Source organism: Pogona vitticeps, chromosome 7 (assembly GCF_051106095.1).
Source record: "Pogona vitticeps strain Pit_001003342236 chromosome 7, PviZW2.1, whole genome shotgun sequence".
Classification (NCBI taxonomy): Eukaryota; Metazoa; Chordata; class Lepidosauria; order Squamata; family Agamidae; genus Pogona; species Pogona vitticeps.
Genome location: NC_135789.1, coordinates 5445933 through 5468318, shown reverse-complemented (window position 1 = coordinate 5468318; position 22386 = coordinate 5445933). Strand labels below are relative to the sequence as shown.

General features: G+C 45.2%; 1 protein-coding gene across 1 annotated transcript; it reads left to right on the top strand.

Moving 5' to 3' along the window:
* Window positions 1-9390: 9390 nt before the first annotated feature.
* On the top strand, window positions 9391-21930 carry TMEM52 (transmembrane protein 52). The gene is made up of 5 exons (XM_072977638.2): window positions 9391-9685; window positions 15736-15779; window positions 16942-16986; window positions 19373-19542; window positions 20725-21930. The coding sequence occupies exons 1-5, from the start codon at window positions 9620-9622 to the stop codon at window positions 21051-21053; spliced, it is 654 nt and encodes a 217-aa protein (XP_072833739.2). The 5' UTR covers window positions 9391-9619; the 3' UTR covers window positions 21054-21930.
* The last annotated feature ends 456 nt before the right edge of the window (window positions 21931-22386 follow it).

The following is a 22386-nucleotide window of genomic DNA, read 5'->3' as shown; positions in this document are numbered from 1 at the left end:
TGTCTTCGCACACACATTTGAAAAAAAAAATCAGTGGTGAAGTACGTGTTTTTCGGGTAGAAGATCATAGGTTCCCTTCCAAGTGATAAGATGTTGCTCTTTCCAAAACCGCAAGCCATCCTTTTTCCAGCCTCGTTGCCTGTTTTTAATTGGCTTTTTAAAAAAACGGGAGAACCACACCTTCCAGGAGGGCCCAGGACAGATAATTCTCCCCACCTATTCTTGTAGGAGAAACCATCAACTCTACACAATCCTCCCGGTTACGAAGTTAAGGTTTTTTTGTTTGTTTGTTTAGGAGGTCGATTCTGTGTGAAAAATGGCCAAAGGCAGGTCAACTGGGTGTATTTGCTCCTGGAGATCCATAACTGAGAGGGCGCTGAAACCTAGAGAGGCGAATCTTGCGCACACTGCATTGCAATGTTTTGAATTTCTGATAAAATTATTTTGCTACACAGAGAATCACAGTGTAGATTAGCTTCTAGTTCCCCAGACAGTCCACCCCTTTCTCATTAACTAGCACTTAAGGCCTCAGTAACTCACTCGGAGCAACTGGTAGGAAAAAAGAATACAAACATTTCATTACTTGCAGTTGCAAACAGGTCAACAATAACTGAATTCAACATATGAAAGAGAGGGAAAAAGAACACTCAACAGGGAGGCGGGGCTCTCTTTGAATTCAGAGGCGGGGAGGAACAATTGGTTCCTGCTGGATAGATTGACAGTCAACCCAGCCCAGAAAGGTTCCTTTCAGTCAAATGAAGTACAGGCAGCATACAAGGTTGCAAAAGCTCCAACAGAGTGTTAGGAAAATAACACATCCTTTCTCGATCACTCTCCCCATTTTCAAAAGCAGGAACTTTCTCTTTCTTCAGGTTGCGTCTGTCACCTTCTGCTCTCTTTTTCTCGCTGGGGGGCCCCCGCCAAGTCTCAGGGTTAGGTAGCCGCGAGACGATGCCCTTTGCCCGCGTGCCACGATGTCAACCGCAGCTCCGAAAATGCCCTGATCTCCCGTTGCTACCCATTTATAGGCAGAAACCAGGAGAGACAAGGCGAGAGTGATGGTTAACTAAGGGGCCCAAAGGGAGCGAGAGATGGAAGAGGGAACAGCCTGTGGCATTTTGAGGCAAAAGCTCAAACACACACACACACACACACACACACACACACACACACGAAACTACCATGACCATCCACGGTCATTACAACCAACAAATGAGAGACAACCATTCCAAGGTAAGAGCTGCAGCCCTTTGCCAGTTTCTGGGGTGGCCGTTCTTATCTCGGAGATTTGCACAGAAAAGTCACAGCCTGTACCTTCATGGTCATTTTCCCACCTTCCCAACCCTGTAAGCTTATCTGATATAATGCTGGTCTGATATTTCTTTCTTTCTTTCTTTCTTTCTTTCTTTCTTTCTTTCTTTCTTTCCTTCCTTCCTTCCTTCCTTCCTTCCTTCCTTCCTTCCTTCCTTCCTTCCTTCCTTCCTTCCTTCCTTCCTTCCTTCCTTCCTTCCTTCCTTCCTTCCTTCCTTCTTTCCTTCTTTCCTTCTTTCCTTCCTTCTTTTTCTTTCTTTCTTTCTTTCCTTCCTTCCTTCTTTTTTCTTTCTTTCTTTCCTTCCTTCCTTCTTTTTTCTTTCTTTCTTTCTTTCTTTCTTTCTTTCCTTTTTTCTTTCCTTCCTTCCTTCCTTCCTTCCTTCCTTCCTTCCTTCCTTCCTTCCTTCCTTCCTTCCTTCCTTCCTTCCTTCTTTCTTTCTTTCTTTCTTTCTTTCTTTCTTTCTTTCTTTCTTTCTTTCTTTCTTTCTTTCTTCCTTCCTTCCTTCCTTCCTTCCTTCCTTCCTTCCTTCCTTCCTTCCTTCCTTCCTTCCTTCCTTCCTTCCTTCCTTCCTTCCTTCCTTCCTTCCTTCTTTTTTCTTTCTTTCCTTCCTTCCTTCTTTTTTCTTTCTTTCTTTCTTTCTTTCTTTCTTTCTTTCTTTCTTTCTTTCCTTCTTTCTTTCTTTCTTTCTTTCTTTCTTTCTTTCCTTCTTTCTTTCTTTCCTTCTTTCCTTCCTTCTTTTTCTTTCCTTCCTTCCTTCTTTTTTCTTTCCTTCCTTCTTTTTCTTTCCTTCCTTCTTTCCTTCTTTCCTTCTTTCCTTCTTTCTTTCTTTCTTTCTTTCTTTCTTTCTTTCTTTCTTTCCTTCCTTCTTTCCTTCTTTCTTTCTTTCTTTCCTTCCTTCTTTCTTTCCTTCTTTCCTTTTTCTTTCCTTCCTTCCTTCTTTCTTTCTTTCCTTCCTTCCTTCCTGCCTTCCTTCCTTTTCTTTCTCTTTCTCTTTCATTTCTTCCTTTCATCCATCCATCCATCCATCCATCCATCCATCCATCCATCATTGTGCGGCTAGTGGCGAGATGGAAAATGAACCAAGCACCAGAAGATCATTGGCAGTACGTTGATCTGAGCAAGCCGTGGTTTTGTGGCTGCCTGGGGTTATCTGGCTACACCCCGAGTACCAAATATTCAGAAGAGGTCAACTCTTCCTTGTCCCTGTGGAGCATATTTACTCACGAACACGGCTTGTGTTATCTTAAGTGGAGTTTCTGTTTGCCGGTCAGTTCCCTCATTCAGGAAAAGAGTTTCCAATCACTTTTATTCAGTGTTTTTCCTCCCAGGACATCAAAGAGACCCTTCTAGTTCAGCTTTTTGGAAGTATACAAGATTACTCATTTTACTGCTGTTAACACATATTAAAGGACAGATTTATATAACCGTCCTCATCCTCACGTTGGATCAAGTTGATTCTGTTTTACGATTAGCCTTTCCTGGGTTTTCCAGGTAGAGAATATTCGGAAGTGTTTTACCTTTCCTTTCCTCTAGGGGTGCTGTGGGGCTGTGCAGTTTTGCCCAAGGCCACCCAGGCTGGCTCTCCTCCCATGGGTCACACAGTGGGGGGGAAACAAACTCCCAGGCCGGGAGTTCAATTCCCCCGCTGTGCCTCCCAGAAGAAGAGCAAAGACGACGCCAGCCCAAGTTTACATCTGGACCGCTGCCAATCCAGAGCCATGACTTGCATGTTTTGTTTGCCTTAGATGGAACCTGCTCTCCTCACGGCACCCGGATGCACTTTGTTAATATTTTTTTTTCTTGCTTGTACCTTGTCATAAGCCATTAACTCTGGCATCCGTCCATAAACGTCTCCTGTTGTATCTCACGATCTCATAGTGACTTGTTTCTGTGGAAGGAACTTTCTAGAAGAGGCTGGTTGTGACCGTCTCCCAAATAGGTGGCCCGGTGTCCTTTTTTTTTTTTTTTTTAACAGAGGACACTCCGTTTCCTAGAAGCTGTCCTCTCTTTTAAGGCCTCTCTGGTCCAGGTTGGTCTTAAAGATAAAGAGGCAGAGGGGTGTCGTGGTTAGAGCGTCATGCTAAGTCTTAGGAGACTTGGGTTCAAATTTTGATTTAGCTATGAAGTGAACTCAATACCTTGGACCTCACAGAGAATAAAAAAGGGAGAGAAAGAGTCGTGTCTTCTGCCTTCAGTTCATTGGTAGAAATATGTTTTTTTTAATATAACTAAATAAACAATATGAAGCGAGATCAGGAGGCCACCACTATGAGCATTTAGAAAGCAGATTGGGCAGCCACAGAGGACATCTGGCCATAGTCTTCCTCTGTGAAAAGAAGCACACAAATTCTATTTAATTTTTTTAATATTCTAATTTTGTCTCTGCATCCCCATTGGAAAACATTGCTGTATTATTATTATTATTAGTTTGGTAGTTGCCCTGTCTTGTTACCAGATGGGCGAAAAGTCATGTCACCAGACCAGCTTGACCAGAGCAATTAGTGCCTTTGGTGAGGGACGCGAGAGAGAGAAGGGCCTCCTCGGTGGCTGCTCCCAGAGACGGTGGAACTCCCTCCCACCGGAGGCCAGCCTGGCCCCGTCTTTGCTCTCCTTCTGCAAGCAAGCCAAGACCTTTCTCTTCAGGCAAGCTATCCCTTAACTGCCTGAGTGGGTTTTTAAAAATGCATCTGTTTACCCTTTTTATCGGGGTATTCGTTTGATTCATTTTCACATTTGTATGCATATTGTTTTAGCTTTTTTCGTATGTCGTCTTTTTAATGATGTAAGCCACCGTGAGACCTTTTCAAGGAGAAAAGCAGGGCAAGAATATATTGAATAAATAAACCATGGCGGTAGGTTGGTTATATAGTTCTATCCGAAGGGCTCGACCCCGCTTCAAATTCCCCCTCCAAGGGCCATGACTTCTTTCATGTTGATCCACCTTTCTTCAGTCACGGCCTGGCAAGATGGCCGCCGGAAAGGGGAGGAGCCAAAGAGCTTATTGCATCCTTCCAGGTTGGTGGCTGGTTGGCACACAATCTCAATAGGATTTTCGACTTCTTTTTAACCGTTGGGTTTCTCTTCTTCTTTTCGGTAATGCTAAGACGCCTGTTAGACATGACTTAGTTTATAGCCTCAGCATCTCTTAGTCCAGCCGTGGTCCTCTCTCTCTCTCCCTCTCTCTTTCTTTTGGGCTCCTTCCAGGTTTTCAAAATAGCCCCTTAGGAAATCCAAAGGGGAGGCAAGAATCTGGAGTAACCAAACAGGTTCAAGGGATAACAAGTAAGGAATGGGTTTTATTGCTAGGTTATTTTCCATTTGCTCAACCACTCCCAGACCCCCCCCCCCGCCCACCATAACCCCTTCCCCGGGGCTTTGGAAAAAGAAACGGCCAGCAAAGCTTTAAAAAGCCCCCCAAAATCCTTTTAGATCATCTTAGAACTGCAGAGCTGGATTCCCCCCCCCAGTGGGGGGAATCGAACTCCCAACCTCTGGCTCCACAGCCGGAGACCTAAACCACTGAGCTGTCCAACAGTTACATAACCCAAGATCCCCCCACTTTGGGGATTACTGGGCAGTGTAGTCCAAGGTTTTGTTTTCCAAATTCCCAGAATGGTCTCTCTGTGTTTTCTCTTTCTTTCTTTCTTTCTTTCTTTCTTTCTTTCTTTCTTTCTTTCTTTCTTTCTTTCTTTCTTTCTTTCTTTCTTTCTTTCTTTCTTTCTTTCTTTCTTTCTTTCTTTCTTTCTTTCTTCCTTCCTTCCTTCCTTCCTTCCTTCCTTCCTTCCTTCCTTCCTTCCTTCCTTCCTTCCTTCCTTCCTTCCTTCCTTCCTTCCTTCCTTCCTTCCTTCCTTCCTTCCTTCCTTTCCTTCCTTTCTTTCTTTCTTTCTTTTCTTTTCTTTGTAAAGCTCATAGGTGATTTACTTTCCCTTCCTTCCCGAGGCAGCTAGGTTTTGAGTGCCCCCTCCAAAGGGCAGACCTTATTCCTTTTTATTTTAGGATGATTATTTCTTTGTCTCTCCACCTAGAGATGCCTGCTCTTAGGATTCCAAGCCTCAGGTGCAAACACAAATTTGACCTGTATCGATACCGACACCGCTTTGCTTTTCCACCTGTTAGGCGGAATACGTGGCTTCTAGAACACCTCTGGTGCTGGATTTGGGAATATTTTATGCACTGGGTCTTTATTTATTTACTTATTTATTTTACCTTGTTTCTCACAATTGGACTCCGGACGTTCCCATCCTTTTCACAACTCCGAGTTACACTTGCCAAAGGCAACCTGGAAAAACCCTTCAGGTTCTACCTAGTACAGCCCTTAATTTTTGTGTCTTTCCTGCTACTGATCTTTTTTTTAAAAAAAATGCCAATGATGTAACCAAGGACATGAGCATGTTTCCAGCTGTGTCTAACTATATATTGCAGAAAAGCCGAAATAATAGGTTGTCACATACCGGTCAGTGGGATAACAGATGGAGGCTGTGAACACGGACCCAAGATGATAAATGGTTTGTGTTGGATTTTAAAAAGAGGACACCTCTTAACATAATTTCTTATCTTCTTCTGCTTGCCGTCTTCCTCCCCTAGTAACGGCTCAACATCATCACAGTTGTGACGACTCTGGAGGAAGCAGATCAAAACAATACTGTGTTGTAGGATGGGTTTTTTCAAATTTCTGTGACTACAAATTCCATAACTCTCAATTCTTAGAGTTCTTCCTGACCGACACCTAAGTGTGGCTCGCCTAGACTTTAAGGCCTAGCTAGGCCTAGCTGCAAGCTTTCCGAACAGGAAGCTAGGTGGAGCTGGGCCTCATTTAGGTGTTTATCTTCTCCGGTAGAATTCTCAGAATGGAGAATTATTGTGATTTGCAGCCCAGATAGTCAAAAATCCCATCCCTTTTATCTTGCATCCAAAGAACTCCCCTCCTTGCATTTCTTTTCCAGCCAGTGCATTTTTCTCTTTACTTAACCAAAGTGTTAAACTTTCCTGCGTTATATGTGTTTTCTTGGTCTTTATTCATTTCTTATAGTACTTCTTTCTTTACCATCCTCTCGATCCAAGGAATGGGATCAATCCACCTTTCAAATGCTTTGATCTTTTTAATAGCAGCTTGGGTTAGAGCCGGCTGTTCCACGACACGTAGAAGAACCAGGAACAGAAAACACCATATGTCGTACATTGTCAAAGATAATTTACAGACCATCAGGATAATTTACAGACCATCTGTTACTAGCCATTGTGGAATTCAGTCTTCTCCACAGAAATGAAAGATTCTGATGTTGTGAGGGGGAGAATCTGACTGTGTGAATCGGACCAGATTTTAATCCAAACTTTGCAGGAACTCAGTTATTCTATGATTCTAAACCACTGAGCCCTTGTACCTTGTCAGATGTGTTTTGGATTAATATGCTTGACAAGTTTGACTGTTCATAAGCATTCCATAGCCTCTCCAATGCTGAGCCAGCTGATTGGCCAGCTCCAGCAATGAAAACTCAAGAGGTATCAGTGGCTGCATTGCATGTGAATGGAGTACCTCGAGAGGGAAGGAGCCCCAGACATTGCACAAGGGCCTCGAGACACACCTCCCTGAAAATGGGGTAATAGAGGCCAAGGAAACCGATCCGTGTAATTGCATCGCTTTGGCTGGGTGCTTTTGAAAAGGCTCAGCGGAAAGGGCGAAGAAGGGTGGAACTCACCTGCCAAGGTGTGTTTGCTTTGCAACGTCCCTCCCAGATTAAATGGAGCTTTGTGTCCGGATCATGTGGGGCAGGGCTGTGTGTACGGAAAACCATAACATTCTGGCATTGAAGGACATTTGCAGAATGCAATACCGGCCCACCACAGAATTCTGTGGTGGCGTTACCTGCCGTCAGGCTGGAAACCACTTAGCAACGCTAACCACAGGACTTTCAAGACAGCCGAGATACTTAAGGGGTGGCTTAACCCGTTCCATCATTCCCCCCCCCCCCAGTGAGCTTGCACGGCCATGGAGGGATTCGAACTTGGGTCACGGAGCCCTAGTCAGGGTTCCCTATTTTGAGAATGGGATTCAGAAATCTTGGGAGAGACGGGGGTGGGGGTGGGGGGTCAACAACGTGGGCAGCTCCTCTTATCCGGTTCCGGATAACGACGGCCCGTCAACTCCGGCTTCTCTGTCAGCTGCAGCTGTCGGGCAGGATCTTCCCTCCGCCCCGGCCCGCCGGGTTGCGATGTGTCACTTGGATAACTTGATGAGGGTGACAGAAGGAATGTGTGTGTGTGAACTGTTTCCTTTAGCCACCCGGAAGAAATGATCTCATGGGGAAACTGACACACTCCAGATCAAGTCACCCAAAGCCACTCTTTTTTTCCTGGTCCGATGCTCCAAACCATGTCCCACTCAGAAGATCACGACACTTGGAATAAACACAACGAAGACTCTTCAAGACTGACCGGTTTTGCCTGGCAGAATGTTTCACGGGCTGGAGCCTTTCGAGGGCCGCAGGCCTCCTTGATTTCCTGCCCGACACGTTAAGGCAAAAGGTTCCCAACTTTGAGTCCTCTAGATGTTCTTGGACTACAGCAGCAGTCCCCAACCTTGGGCCTCCAGATGTTCTTGGACTTCAGTTCCCAGAAATCCTGGCCTAGCAGAGGTGATGGTGAAGGCTTCTGGGAGTTGTAGTTTAATAACATCTGGAGGCCCAAGGTTGAGGACCACTGGACTACAGCTCCCAGAAATCCTGGCCTTGTGGGGAAAGGCTTCTGGGAGGTGTAGTCCAACAACTTCCGGGGATCCACAATGGGGAATCGCTGTGCTAAGAGAGTTCTTCTCCCTGCACCCCTAAAAGATTTCACCTCTCTTGCCCGCCCCCCCCCCAGTTTACCAGGATTCGCATCAGTACCCAACTGGACACCACTTCGGTTCCAGAGACCGTGGAAATCCTGGGGGGGAATCTGTTTCCTTGTTTTGGTCCTTGGGAAACGATGTGCTGATTCAAAACTTCCTGATGGAGGAATTAACTAGACATAGGAAGAGGCACAAAGCTAAGCTCTACCCTGGGAACAAACCCCCAAATAAAATAAACCACCCTTCCTAGAGGAACAAAACGGGAGGGGGGGAAAACTCACATGGAAAGGAAGAGAAAAAGCACACGATATCACGGGATCAGACTTGCATCATCTGGATAGTGAGAAAAGTGCAAATCCATTGGGCCTGGACCCAATAGTTCTGAAGCAAGGATCCATCCAGACAAACCCCGACACAGTACCCTCTCCCCATTCGGACGCTTCCGGAAGATCCCCCAACCCCTCCAATGGTTATAGAGCGGCCTTTTAATGATCAGATCTGAGTCAAGAGGCCGCCTTCCTGTTGCCCCTGGGTTTTCTAATCACTAGGACCAGCAGAACTATCTGGCCTCAGAGAGCAGAGGTTGGGGGTTCGATTCCCCACTGGGGTGTTGTCCCTGACAGGGGCTGGACTAGAAGACCCACAGGGTCCCGTCCCAGCTCTGCCGTTCTAAGATGATGATGATAATTACTCTCTCTGTTGTTTTGGATGTTTTTCTAGGTTTGCATACCCGAAAAGCAAAAATCAGAGATAGCCATTTTGGGCTTTGTTAACAAAGCACACGTCCCAAGGCAGAGAAAGCTGCCAAAAGGAGGAGCCCAGAATTATTATTTTTTTTCCAGCTGAAAGGCTGGCGCGTGTAGACGGGGCAGATCTGCCGTTTCCACACAAGCGGCCGAGGCGCATCGCTTTTATTGTTTAACCCCCGGCGCCTTTCCACCTCGGCTGAAAAGAAAGAGGTGGCGAAACCAGTAAGACGAGAACCGAAGAAGAAGAAGAAAATTCCCCCGGGCAAAAAAATCCCCGCCCTCTGGAAGCGGGAGACTACCACTCCCATCCTGCGTGGCCCTGCTGGCTGGGGATCATGGGAGGTGAAGTGTAGATGTCTCTCTCTAGCCACCTTCCAACGCGGCAACCGTGCGGATTTGGGGAAGAGGCAAGGAGGCGTGGTTTATTCCAAGGAGGGGGCGTGGCTTGCTTTGGGGGGGAGAGAAAGGAGGGAATGGGCGTGGCCATGTGGGCCAAGGGGCGGGGCTCCGAAGAGAGTAATAGACTCTGCTTCGCGGTGGCGGCTTCGCTTTTGTGTCCGGAGCGGCCGCGCGGTTTGCGCGCGAGTGGGGCGGGCGTCCAGAACGCGCTCGGGGAGTCTTTTGTGTTTCGGGGCGGAGAAGACAAAAGGAATTCTCGGGGTTCCTGGATCCGGGGAACCGGGGCGAGATTTCCCCACCTACCCACCCCCCGCATCCCTCTGCTTTCTTTCCATGGCTGCTGAACCGCGAGCCAGCAACGCCTGCCGGGATCTGGTCCTCTTCTTAGCCGCCCTGCAGGTGAGCGATCGCGCGTATCCGGGATGATCCCCGCCCAGCTGGATCTAGGGATCCCTTTTCCAAACAAAGGAGGAGCGGCCGGGGGAAGGAGAGCGGGGATCCGTGGGTGTGCTCCCGTCCCCCATCTTCAGCCCCAGTTCTGGCCATCGACCTCCCTGGTTGTTACCTGCTTTTTTTTGGGGGGGGGGGAGAGATCGGATCGGGATCCTTTCCTGCAACTCTGGGCTTCTCCCTCCTACCTACACTCCCCTTCACATTTCTCGTTTGGCAATATCCACGGATCTCTCTATCGGAGCTCGGAGACGTTAGTTAATGTTGGATTCCAACTCCGAGTATCCCCCAGGTGGAGGATTTTGGGAGAGGTAGTCCAGGCAACTCTGCAACTCCCAAACGCTGCACCTCCTGCAATAGTAACCATGTGCTGTCGAGTCGATTCTGACGTATGATCTTCCTTCTCAGGATTTTCCAGACAGAAGTGGTTTCTCATTCCCTTCTTCGGGGGGTTCCCTGGGACGGTGCAGCTGGCCCAAGGCCCCCCAGGCTGGCTCTTCTCCCCGGAGACCCAGTGGGGGAATCGAACTCCCAACCAGGCCTAAACCCTTGAGCTATCCAGCTTGCTATTTTTTCTCCTTGAATTCTCCTTTTTTTCACAATTGCTGTAGCAAATCTGGTTCTCAGGAGCGTGTGTATAAGAGGGAGGAAAAGGTAATTAAGTAATTTTAGACTCTGGACTCAATGGTTTCCCTCCCTCCCGTTTTTAAAAATAACGTATTGCTTCAACTGTTGGAATGTGTCTTATATATGCTCTACGTCTTATGTAATACGTATTTTTAAATATACTCATTGCTTCACTTCTAAATGTAGTCACCACTCCGGCTGTGCTGGGCCAACTACTTCTTATGGGTTTCTGCGAGAGCAAGAGAACTAGGAATATATTGAAGGATTGGTTCTTATGTTTGCCTTAAAGCTGGTGTGGTGTAGTGGGTTAGATCTCACTCACGAGGCCTGAGTTCAAATCCCTGCTTGGCCACGGAAACTCTCTGAGAAGTTATCAATGTTGAAATTACATACTAAATATCTTACATACACCCTAATAGTGTGTGTATTTTTGTCTGTAAAGATCAGGCCTTAGAAAGCCTGGCTAACAACAAGGCCAGTGGAGGTGATGGCATTACAGCTGAACTATTTAAGATCTTAAAAGATGACGCTGTTAAGGTGCTACACTCAATATGCCAGCAAGTTTGGAAAACTCAGCAGTGGCCAGAGGACTGGAAAAGATCAATCTACATCCCAATCCTAAAGAAGGGCAGTGCCAAAGAATGCTCCAACCACCGTACAATTGCATTCATTTTGCACGCTAGCAAGATTATGCTCAAAATCCTCCAAGGTAGGTTTCAGCAGTATGTGGACCGAGAACTCCCAGAAGTACAAGCTGGATTTCAAAGGGGCAGAGGAACTAGAGACCAAATTGCTAACATGTGCTGGATTATGGAGAAAGCCAGAGAGTTCCAGAAACACATCTACTTCCGCTTCATTGACTACACAAAAGACTTTGATAGTGTAGACTACAGCAAACTATGGCAAGTCCTTAAAGAAATGGGAGTGCCTGACCACCTTATCTATCTCCTGATAAATCTATATGTGGGACAGGAAGCAACAGTTAGAACTGGATATGGTTCAAAATTGAGAAAGGAGTACGACAAGGCTGTATACTGTCTCCCTACTTATTTAATTAATTTATTTTTATTTTATTTTATTTATATCCCGCCTATCTAGTCTCTTAAGACCACTCTTAAGACCACTCTGCATAACTTATATGCAGAATACATCATGGGAAATGCTGGACTGGAGGAATCCCAAACTGGAATTAAGATTGCCGGAAGAAATATCAACAACCTCCGATATGCAGATGATGCCACTCTGATGGCAGAAAGTGAGGAGGAATTAAAGAACCTCCTAATGAGGGTGAAAGGGGAGAGTGCCAAAAATGGTCGGAAGCTCAACATTAAAAAAAAAACTAATATCATGGCCCCTGGTCCCATCACCTCCTGGGAAATTGAAGGGGAAGATATGGAGGCAGTGACAGATTTTACTTTCTTGGGCTCCATGATCACTGCAGATGGTGACAGCAGCCATGAAATTAAAAGACACCTTCTTGGGAGGAAAGCAGTGACAAACCTAAGCAGCATCTTAAAAAGCAGAGACATCATCTTGCCAACAAAAGACCGCATAGTCAAAGCTATGGTTTTTCCAATAGTGATGTATGGAAGTGAGAGTTGGAGCATAAAGAAGGCTGACTGCCGAAGAATTGATTCTTTTGAATTGTGGTGCTGGAGGAGACTCTTGAGAGTCCCCTGGATGCAAGGAGATCAAACCTATCCATTTTGAAGGAAATCAAACCTGAGTGCTCCCTGGAAGGACAGATCCTGCAGCTGAGGCTCCAGTACTTTAACCATCTCATGAGAAGAGAAGATTCTGTGGAAAAGACCCTGATGTTGGGAAAGCGTGAAGGCAAGAGGAAAAGGGGACGACAGAGGACGAGATGGTTGGACAGGGTCACTGAAGCAACCAACATGAAATTGACACAACTATGGGAGGCAGTGGAAGACAGGAGGGCCTGGCGTGTTCTGGTCCGTGGGGTCACGAACAGTCAGACATGACTTAACAACTAAACAACAACAAAAGATCAGGAAACTATACACAAATAAAACTGTTATTTATCTACTTACCTCTGGTTTGCAATAACTTGGAAGTGACTTGACAGCCCATAACAATGACAATAAACTCAGATCTATAAAGGCCTGCCATGTTTAATTAGAGCCTGCGAAAACATGCCACCCAGCGTCTGGTGTTGCTTTAAGGACAAAACCCGTCGGGAGTCCATGAAAGCTTACGCTTCACAAAAACTGGGTGATCTTTAGAATCCCACCAGACTCTTGTTTTCATAGTTGCAGACTAAAACAGTTCCCTCAAATAATACAGTCAGTTAAAAGCACATACGTATGAAGTGGAATCATGTGCGTCCATATGAGAGAGAGAAAGCATGTGGGAGCCAATTGCATTAGTCTGGTTGCCTATAACTAAATTGATCTGTTACGTTCAAATCAACTGAGCCGGAGAACCAAATTTGTGGATTTCTCTCGATTTTTTATTTTGTTTTTAATAAGAGAAAGGTTGAGAGGTAGACTGGAAACGTCTGTTTCTAAAGTTGCCGACCAGTTGAACAGAGACACAGTTTGGTACTACTTGAATTTTTTGTAGACCCATGGTTCCCCACCTTGGGTGATCCAGATGTTCTAGGACCACAGCTTCCAGAAATCCTAGCCAGCACAGCTGGTGGCAAAGGCTTCTGGGATTTTTTAAGTCCAAGAACATCTGGGAACCCAACGTGGGGAACCACTGATCTAAAGCAAGGCCAGCCCGAGAGATTTTGATGCCCAAGGCAGAAACTTCAACATGCTTTGTGCTTGGATAAGCAAGCACTTCTGTTAACTTGCGAAGTGACTCACAATGGAGCACATTTCTCTTGAGTTGTGCACACCCAACTTCCTAAACATGAGAATCTTTGGGCTTAAGATATTCCGTGCACGGAGTTATAGAGTGCAATGAAGGTGATTTTGTGAGGATGAAAAGTCCTAAATCTTTGTAAATAAAAGATGTGGGATGCCACATTGCACAGGAGTGCAGTTCCCATCAGCCCTGGCCAGGAATGATGGGAGTTGTAATCCAGCCACATCTGGAGGGCTATACAGTGCTCATCCACAACCTATTTATAGGTTCTGAAGCTCTGCTGTCCCTTAAGAGCAGGATTTTTACGGGACTAGGCAGAATTCTCCAGGCAAAATATCAAGAAACACACATCTTTACATTTCTGTTCAAGCATCTAGGGAAATATTTTGCTGGAACAGACCATGAATCAAACAGATTTGCAAAGAATATACCAAGTAGCAGGCTTTGGAATGTAACATCTGAGGTTCCAGCGTGGCCAGATTTAAATCCACGTTAAGTACTGTGTTTTCCCGAAAATAAGACTGGGTCTTATATTAATTTTTGCTCCAAAAAACACATTAGGGCTTATTTTCAGGGGATGTTTTATTTTGTTCATATACAACCATCTACATTTATTTAAATACAGTCATGTCATCTTCTTCCGGTTGCTGCACAATGTTGCACAAGGGTGGAGGGTGGGGTTTCTCTTAACTGGGGCTTATTTTTGGGGTAGGGCTTATATGACAAGTATCCTGAAAAAAATCCTACCAGGGCTTATTTTAGGGGAAACAGGGTAAATTACAGTTTATTTGGAAATATTGGAAATATTTTTTATCCTGTCTTTCTCCTTTAAAAAGGACCCAAGGCAGCCTACCTAGCTAAAAGTCAATATTTAAAGTTTAAAATAGTAAGTGTATACACACTGAAAAGAATCAAACAAATGGCCACAGTAAAAATGGTAAAACCAAAGCAACACCAGAAAAGAGATTCAAAGTAACAAGGCAGAACAATCCACTTTAAAAAGCTGTTCCAGACAGCCAGTCACGAAGGGAAAACCGCCCTGAAGAGAAAGGTTTTGTAGAAGGATAGCCAAGATCGGGCCCGGCTGGCCTCCAGTGGCAGGGAGTTCCAGAGTCTAGGAGTAGCAACAGAGAAGGCCCTTTCCTGGGTCCCCACCAAGTGCACCTGTGAAGGTGGTGGGAACGTTGCAGTTTAGGGTCTTGGATGATAAGGGACATCTCCACATTTTAAAATGCAGAACCTTGTTGGAACAATATGTACTTGCTTTTAGGATACTGTGACACTTCCGTGCATCTTCATACAGCCCTGTCTTCTAGCGACTGGCCAAGCGCTGCTCAAGTCGGCCTATTGTCCTTCCTGTTCTTTATATAAGATGTCCGGAGGCGTAGTATTTGTCCAGGTTTTAAAAGGCTGTACGCTGCTGTCAGATATGTCCTTTAGCCAAAGCCATAAAACACCCATAAAAAAAAGAAACGGAAGAGAGGAATGATTTTACAATGCCATCCTTGTGCAATTATATTTTTTTTCTTTTTTTTCTTTTTTAAAGCTTGGAAGGTTTACTTTTTAAACTAACGATCCGTCAGCTGGCCAAAAGAAGAAAAAAAAAGAAAGTAAACTGGGCATTGCAGACTGGAAAAATAACTTTTCTGGGATCAGCAGGAATAAGAATTCCAAGAAGCAAGTTAAGCTCCGTTAGGTTTAGTGGGGATTTTTTTTTCCTGAGTAAGTGGCTGAAGGACATGCGCACGATTTTCCATTACATGGAAGGAATGGAAATCGCAAAGAGCGGGGGGGGGGGGAGGAAATGACCCTCTTTGTGGTCGGCTGGTTCGGATTTTAAGGGCCAGTCAGATATTTAAACAGAAGCTCTATGGGTTTCTCAGAAAAAAAAGGCCTGAGAAGCTGTCGGTTAGAGTTAGTTTGAGTTTCCAAGGTCAATAGGAATAATGTTTAGTATTTTTGCAGTTTCAAACGGTTCATCGGGCATGTGCTGTTATATTACGTGTGTGTGTGTACACAAACACACCCTGTTTGTACCCCTTTAAGATAACCCTTCATGTCAGCAGAGAAAGCAGTCTTTATAAAAGGAGATCTGGGTCTCTCCAGATTTATTGGACTACAACACCCATGTGTCTTGACCATGTCAGTTAGGATTGATGGGGTGTATAGTCTAAAACAGTGGGGAGGCAGCCGGTTGCTTATTGCTGATGTAATCAATTCATAAGTATTTAAGGTTATATTTACAGTGCTAGCTGGATAGCTGAGTGGAATAGGTTTCTGAGTTGGGAGTTCAATTCCCCCGTTGTGCCTCCCGGGAGGAGAGCCAGCCTGGGTGGCCTTGGGCCAGCTGCAGAGTCCCATGGTGCCCCCTGGAGGAAGGGAAGGGAAAAAACCATTTCTGTGTATTCTCTACCTGGAAAATCCTGAAAAGGGTCCCCTTGTGTCAGAATTGACTTGATGGTACACAATAATTATTATATTTACAGTGTGCTCCACCTCCTCTGAAATTGTTACTAAATTATTTCTCTTCTTTTCTCCAGGCAGTGCCTTCGTTTGCTGAGGATCCCTGTACTGGGCCCAAAGAGTAAGGCTTGCATTTAAAGACTTTTGTTTCGCTACGATCTGCTTCTTTTGAAATTTCTCTTTAAAAGAAAGTAGGCAGTTTTCGCTAACAGGGAAGGTTTCCTTCAAATCTCACTGCGGCCACAAACAGGATGGATGGACGGATCTGCAGTTCTAAGATTATTGGATGGATGGACAGATTTTTTTTTGCATTACTTATTTTATTCTTAGAAATTTGGTTTTGTGTGATGTTTTATTAGTTTATTACAGTAGTTTTCTTACTTTATGTTATTGTAAGCCGACCTGAGCAGTAGCCTAACCCATAGGTGGGCGAGATAAAAATATTTAAATATAAAGCAAATAAATAAAAAAGTTGTGGGATTCTCTACAGCTAGGAAATATCCTTTCCCCTGGGAATTACAGTCCAAAAATGAAACACTCTTTTAATCTTTACTGCCTCTCCCAAAAAGAAAACTGGTTCTAACCTTCAGCTCCTCATCGGCAATACGGAGAATATACACCGTATTTTTCTGTGTATAAGACGCCACCATGTATAAGACACCCCCCACTTTTCTAATCGAAAATTAAGAAATCTAAGTGGGGCTTAGCAAGTGTAGGGGGAAAGGGATCTGCTGGATTGCTTTGATCCCTGCTTCCCCCCCCCACACTTGTTTTTGTTCTCTCCTCAGCTTACTTCTGTGTATAAGACGACCCTCAATTTTTAGTCTAAAGATTTTAGACAAAGGTGTAGTCTTATACTCGGAAAAATACGGTAAATGCAGTCAACCTAGAGTGGTCCTGAGTTGACTAGATAGGCCGGAAATAAATAAACAAACAAACAAACAAACAAACAAACAAACCTGATCTCATTATTTTGAGAATTTCTGCGTGATTGATGGAGAAAAGAATAAAAATCTAAGCCAGATACTCCCATAATTGGAACTTTTCTGAACTTGCTGCTCCTAATTTTAAGTGTTTATTTTATTGGGTAGCATCTGTAGGCCACCTTTCTCCTGGTGGAGGGGGGGGGGAGGGACCTTAAATCTTCAGTTCCTGATCTGGGAAATGTAAAATCGGCCCATCTGATCTTTCCGTTGTAAGAATTTCTGAGACGCACTATGATAACAGATTTAGGAAGTCAAAACTTTTGACACCTGCCCTTTCCTCTTTTTCCATACCTTTAGATGTCCCGATCAAGGAACTAGCTGGACAAGCTTGTGGTATGTCTGGTGAGTTTAAAACTGGTTTCTTCTGTGTCGTTTTATAAACGCCCGTCCTTAATAACATTTGGATAAATCTGCAGTCCCTCCATAGTGGCAAAAAGAAGCTTCGCTTTGCCCCAGCAGGTAAAATGAAAGATAACGGTAGTTGAGGAGAGTACTAGTATGGTCACATGAGTTGGGGTTTTTTGGGCTGGGATGCGGGAGGTCTGAGTTCAAATCCCTCCACTTTCCTGGAGAGTGGGAACGCAGAACAGTTCGCATATCTTAGAAAACCTATTACGATTGCCAGAAGTCTTCAGAGGATGTCTTATAATAAAAATAAGGAGGTATTAAAGACAATTGGTTCCTCTCCATGTCTTGTCAGTTCTTGCTTTCTTTTCTACACTGGAGAGAGAGAGTTTGTAGTTTTGGTTTACTTTGCAGCCACGGCTGGTGGCATTCATGACTCCGCGGAAGAACAGAACAAAACAACACCCCTCCTAGAGACACACACAAAAACCGGCTGGTCGTTTTGTTTTTCAGAAAACAAACCAAAGGGGCCTGAAAAGTTTCCATTCGAAGTCAAGGCATGGGGCTCTTTTTACCTGTTTCTCTGTTTTGACGTTTTTCCGCCCGAGATTCACCCCTTCTGTCATTCGCGGCGGTTCTGTCTTTTGGATGAAAGCAAAACGCCAGAACAAACGGAGATCGTGGCCCCCGCAATCGATCTCAGCCGCCGTCCACGACCCAGTTCAATCACGTAAGCCGCCTTAGGTCCTTTCCAAAGAGAAACGGCGGCTCCTAATATTTTAAAATATTAAAAATACTTAAGTAAACAAATAAACCGCATCTCTAAAGTGGGCCAGAGTGCGAAGCCTTCTCACCTCTGGTAATTGGCCGCTGTGTCTCGGAATGGCTTGTTCGCATCCAGCCTGTTTTGGGGACAGGAGAATGATGGATGATTTCCGTTGATCAGGATATCATCCTCCTTGCCGGTGGCCCAGCGAGGTCAGCTGCAGGCTTTGGAAGTCTCCTTTTCTGTCCCACAGCCCGGTAAACTGGTTTGCCCAGGAGAGATGATTTGGTTTCCTTTGTGATGACGCCGACGGGGAGGTCTCTATTTTAAAATTAACAGGATAAACAGCAATTCTATTTTTTTGCCGAGAAGCTTGGGGCTGTTTCACATTGTTTGGGCGGATGAGATACTTCCTCTTACCCCCTTCTCATCCCTCTGCTGGAGGGTTTCCTTAAAAAATTCCCTCTTAACAGCCAAGAATGCAGTCTAGGGTAGCTCATCTTGATCTCATCTGCCGTGTCCTTTGTACAGAATCTAGAAGCAAGGGTATTTCTGGCGGCTAAAATATTTTTTTTTTTTTTTAAAAGACACACAAACTTTCGAGTCCAACAGGGTTCTTCGACAGGCTGGGCATTCCAGAACTCAGAGAAGTGGATCCTCCGAAATTCAATGGCTCTTGCAGAATCGGGATCCAAGTTAGAGAAACATCTTAAGAGTATTGGTCGGGTGCTGGCTGGTTTCCTCCAAGGACATGCACCATCTGCCTGGGGTTGGACCAAGCCAGAAAACGGTGGCTTAATTAAAACGGGGATGAATGTCATTGTAGAAAGATGTCCGTCAGTTTCGACTGAAAGTGGGGGAAACGCTTTCGTCACGGAGGAGAAATTAAATTTCGGATAAGCTTTTGGGGCCACCTAGTCGTGATGGATAGAGATGCAGGCCACCAACGTAAAAGGATAAATAATAAGCATGTGCCGTCAAGTCAGTTCTGACGTAGAGTGACCCTTTTTTAGGGTTTTCTAGAGAAGACACAGAAGTGATTTCCCCTTCCCTTCCTCCAGGGGGCGCCCTGGGATGGTGCAGCTTGCCCAAGGCTACCCAGGCTGGCTCTTCTTGCAGAAGGCACGGGTGGGGGGGGGGAAGAAATATTTTACCTTCTTAATGTCAGTGTCCACTTCTTAGGAGAGGCATTGCAGTAGAATGGGGGGAATAACCCTGAATTAAAGGAGAGAAACTAGGAAATGAGGGTGTTATAGAGACAGAGAGAGAGAGAGATGGGCTGTCTGGGAATGTCCAGGAGGGCCAGATTTGGTATTGGAGTCAGAAGACGCTGGCCAACCTTGTGCCCTGGATCTCAACCTTGGGGTGGCCCAACATGGTTGGGTGACCCCTCTCATCATCCCCAGCCAATATGGTTGATGGCCAAAGATGACGGGAGTTCTGTGGGCCCACTGCTGGGAAACGCTTGAGAAAGCTGCCTATGAACCAACCCAGTGGTTCTAACGTTCTCGGGATGGCATGGCTATGCAAGATAGCTGGACAACAGCCCTGCAATGTAGACCATGTTTCCGAATGTGAATTTTCTCTCTCTTTTTTTTCCCCTTTCTTATCTCTTAGGCTTATCCTCCTCACTGTGTTTCTCCTCCTGATATGTGGGATCGGGGCCAGCTGTGTCAAGTTTTGCTGTCGCAAGAAAAGGCCCCCGGTCCAGACATTTCCACCCACTGCCCATGACCTCACTATCATCCCCATGGACCACGACAGCACTGCTCACAGCACCGTCACATGTAAGTACATGCTTCCCTACGCTCGCTCCGAAGCAGAGCTTAGAAAAATGGACTTCCCAGAAGTTTACAGACTTGGCCACACTAGCTGAGACATTCTGGACGGTGTAGTCCACAGTAATCTTTCCCTGTCTCTGGTAATGAGCAACCAGTCCTGTAGTTATCTGCGATGAATTACTTCTTTTGTAACTAGAGTGTAATGAAGTTACATTTCCAATATGTAACTTCATTAGTTATATGAATACTTGGTTCTTGAAGAACCAAGATAAGGAATGGGAATGGTGCTAATGTTTCTGGTGAAGTAAGTTACAAGGATTAGACCCCTCCTAGTTATACAGGCATTTTTCAAGTTCGACCTCATTCCTTTATCAATCCTAACCTATCTCGCTTTTTCAAGTCACAGAAAAGTAGCAAACAATGAATAAGATAACATGTTTCTAATATTTCCTTGCAATACAAATGATAATGAATAATTATTGTTCCAATTACAAAAAAATGCAGGTAGTTAGTGTATTGGGTGGGTCTAATTTCAGTAACTCGTTACATTTTTGAAGTTAGAACAGTAATGAGTAGTTGGGAGGGTTTTCCAGCAAGTTAGGTAACTAATTACATTTGGCGAGCTATGGGAACTAGGTAAGAAATTCCTTTGGACAAGTGACTTAATTATGCAGATGTTGGGGAAGTTTTTTTTTACTACAGTGCCCAGAATCCTGGTAGCAATGCAAGCTAGGGGATTATGGGAGTTGTGGTCCAAAACAATCCAAATTTTGCTGTTAGATGTGGTTGTTCTAGAGCCGTGGTTCCCAACTTTGGCGAATCCAGGTGTTTTGAGACTACAGTTCCCAAAAGCCTTGAGCACCAGCTGTGCTGGCTGGGGTTTCTGGGAGTTGCAGTCCAAGATCACCTGATTTACCCGAGGTTGGGAACCACCTTCCCTCCAGTTAATACCTGATTTTTTTCCATTTTTCTTTTCCCCCTTTTTTTTCTTCTTCTTCTTGGATAATTTGTTTATACTGATGTTTAAACATTTTTGTTATATTGTAATTTTGTTAGATTGTTGTTTTATGCGTTGGAAGCCACCTAGAGTGGTCGTTCGACGAGATAGGCGGCATATAAATGCAATAAATAAATAAATAGATAGATATTGATGTAGTAACAACTTTTTCTGGTCTCACCTCTTTTTAGCGTACAGCTCGGTACAATATCCTCCGAGTTTCCCCATCCCCTTCCCTTTTAGGGAAGTAGATCGGAGCGCGGCGAGCCCCCCGGCTTACAGCCTGTACGCCATAGAGCTGCCGCCGTCATACGACGAGGCCATCCGGATGACGAAACCTTACCTGGAGACGCCGTTTGCGAGCCAGAAACTGGAGGCCCCCACTGCGGAACCGGCAGCTCCGCCCCCAAACCAGGAGCTTCAGACGTTGCCTGAAACATCCAGTGGCAACTCTGCGGTTGAACAAGAAGATCCGAGGAGTCCGGAAGCTTCCACAGAAGGGCAGCCAGAGCCCCATTAGCGTCCCCTCTCCGTTTTCTTAGTGGCAAAATAACACGGATGCCAGCCTTTTGATATTTTCAGACCGTGGATAAGTGAATCAGTGGATACTGGTGAACTGTAGGTTTAACCATGAGACAGAAACCAGTCACCAGGACCACCGTCATGTATGGAAATAAGGCCTCCAGGGGCAGGCAAGAACATCCCATTGACGTTTCGAGTGTGCCGATGAAGCACCGAGTTAAAAATAAGACTGAGTGAGAGATGCTGGGTGCAAATTCGCTCATCTCGCCGTGTGGAAGGGGGATTCTCTGGACTTGGAGGCAACAAAGAGGAGGTGACTGTGAAGACTGAGGATGGCTGATAAAAAAACGGGGAATGGCCCACTTCTGGACCCTTGAGCCCAGGCACCAAAGGGAACTGTCGCCCCGTTATCAAGACGAACAGCAATACCAACGAATTGCAAATTTGTGCCTCCTTCTGCGAGGACTGAATTATCCAGCAAATTGCTGAAGGGTTAGATTCGTTGCTATGTAACGGCCAACGACCTTTGGGCTTGGAAGGTCATTGTAATCGTCTACGTCATGCCTTACAGACAGGTTGGGCCGAGGGTGGTTGGGTGTCATCCTGATCCCCTTGGGGTTGTCGGAAGGTCAAAATGCATTTTTTTAATTGATTTCAGGAATCAATTTTGGGAACCAACCCAGAGGCGGTTAACTTTTCTCCAGTCCACGTAGCCACGGGTGTGGGATTCTAGGGAGTGAAAGTAACTTTTTTCAAGCTTTGGTGGAGAACCGTTGCTATCGACATCGGGAGAGGGTTCCGAGATTGGCTTGTTGCCCTCAGAGAGAAAACTGTTGCCACAAACTTTGAATGTAAATATACATGTCTGAATACTAGCGTGTCTGCTGTGAATTTGGGGGGAGTAACACTCATAATACAGCTCAGAGGGAAGGAGGTGGTAGAAAAAAGAAATGCCTTCATCTACAATTCTGTACCACTTGGGACTATTTTAAAAAGAATTTTATTATTATTATTATTTATTTTATTTATATCTCGCCTATCTGGTCGGGTCAGGAGAACTCTATTTTTTTAAAAAAAATTCCTTTTCCTATATTTCCCTAGATAGTAACCCTGTGCTGTTGAGTTGATTCTGACTTATGACCTTCCTTCTTAGAGTTTTCCAGAGTATTCAGAAGTATATTACCAGTCCCTTCCTCTAGGGGGCGCTGTGGGACTGTGCGGCTTGCCCAAGGCCACCCAGGCTGGCTTTTCTCCCTGGAGATGTGGAGTGTGGATTCGAACTCCCAACCTCTGGCTCCACAGTCAGAGACCTAAACTGCTGAGCTATCCAG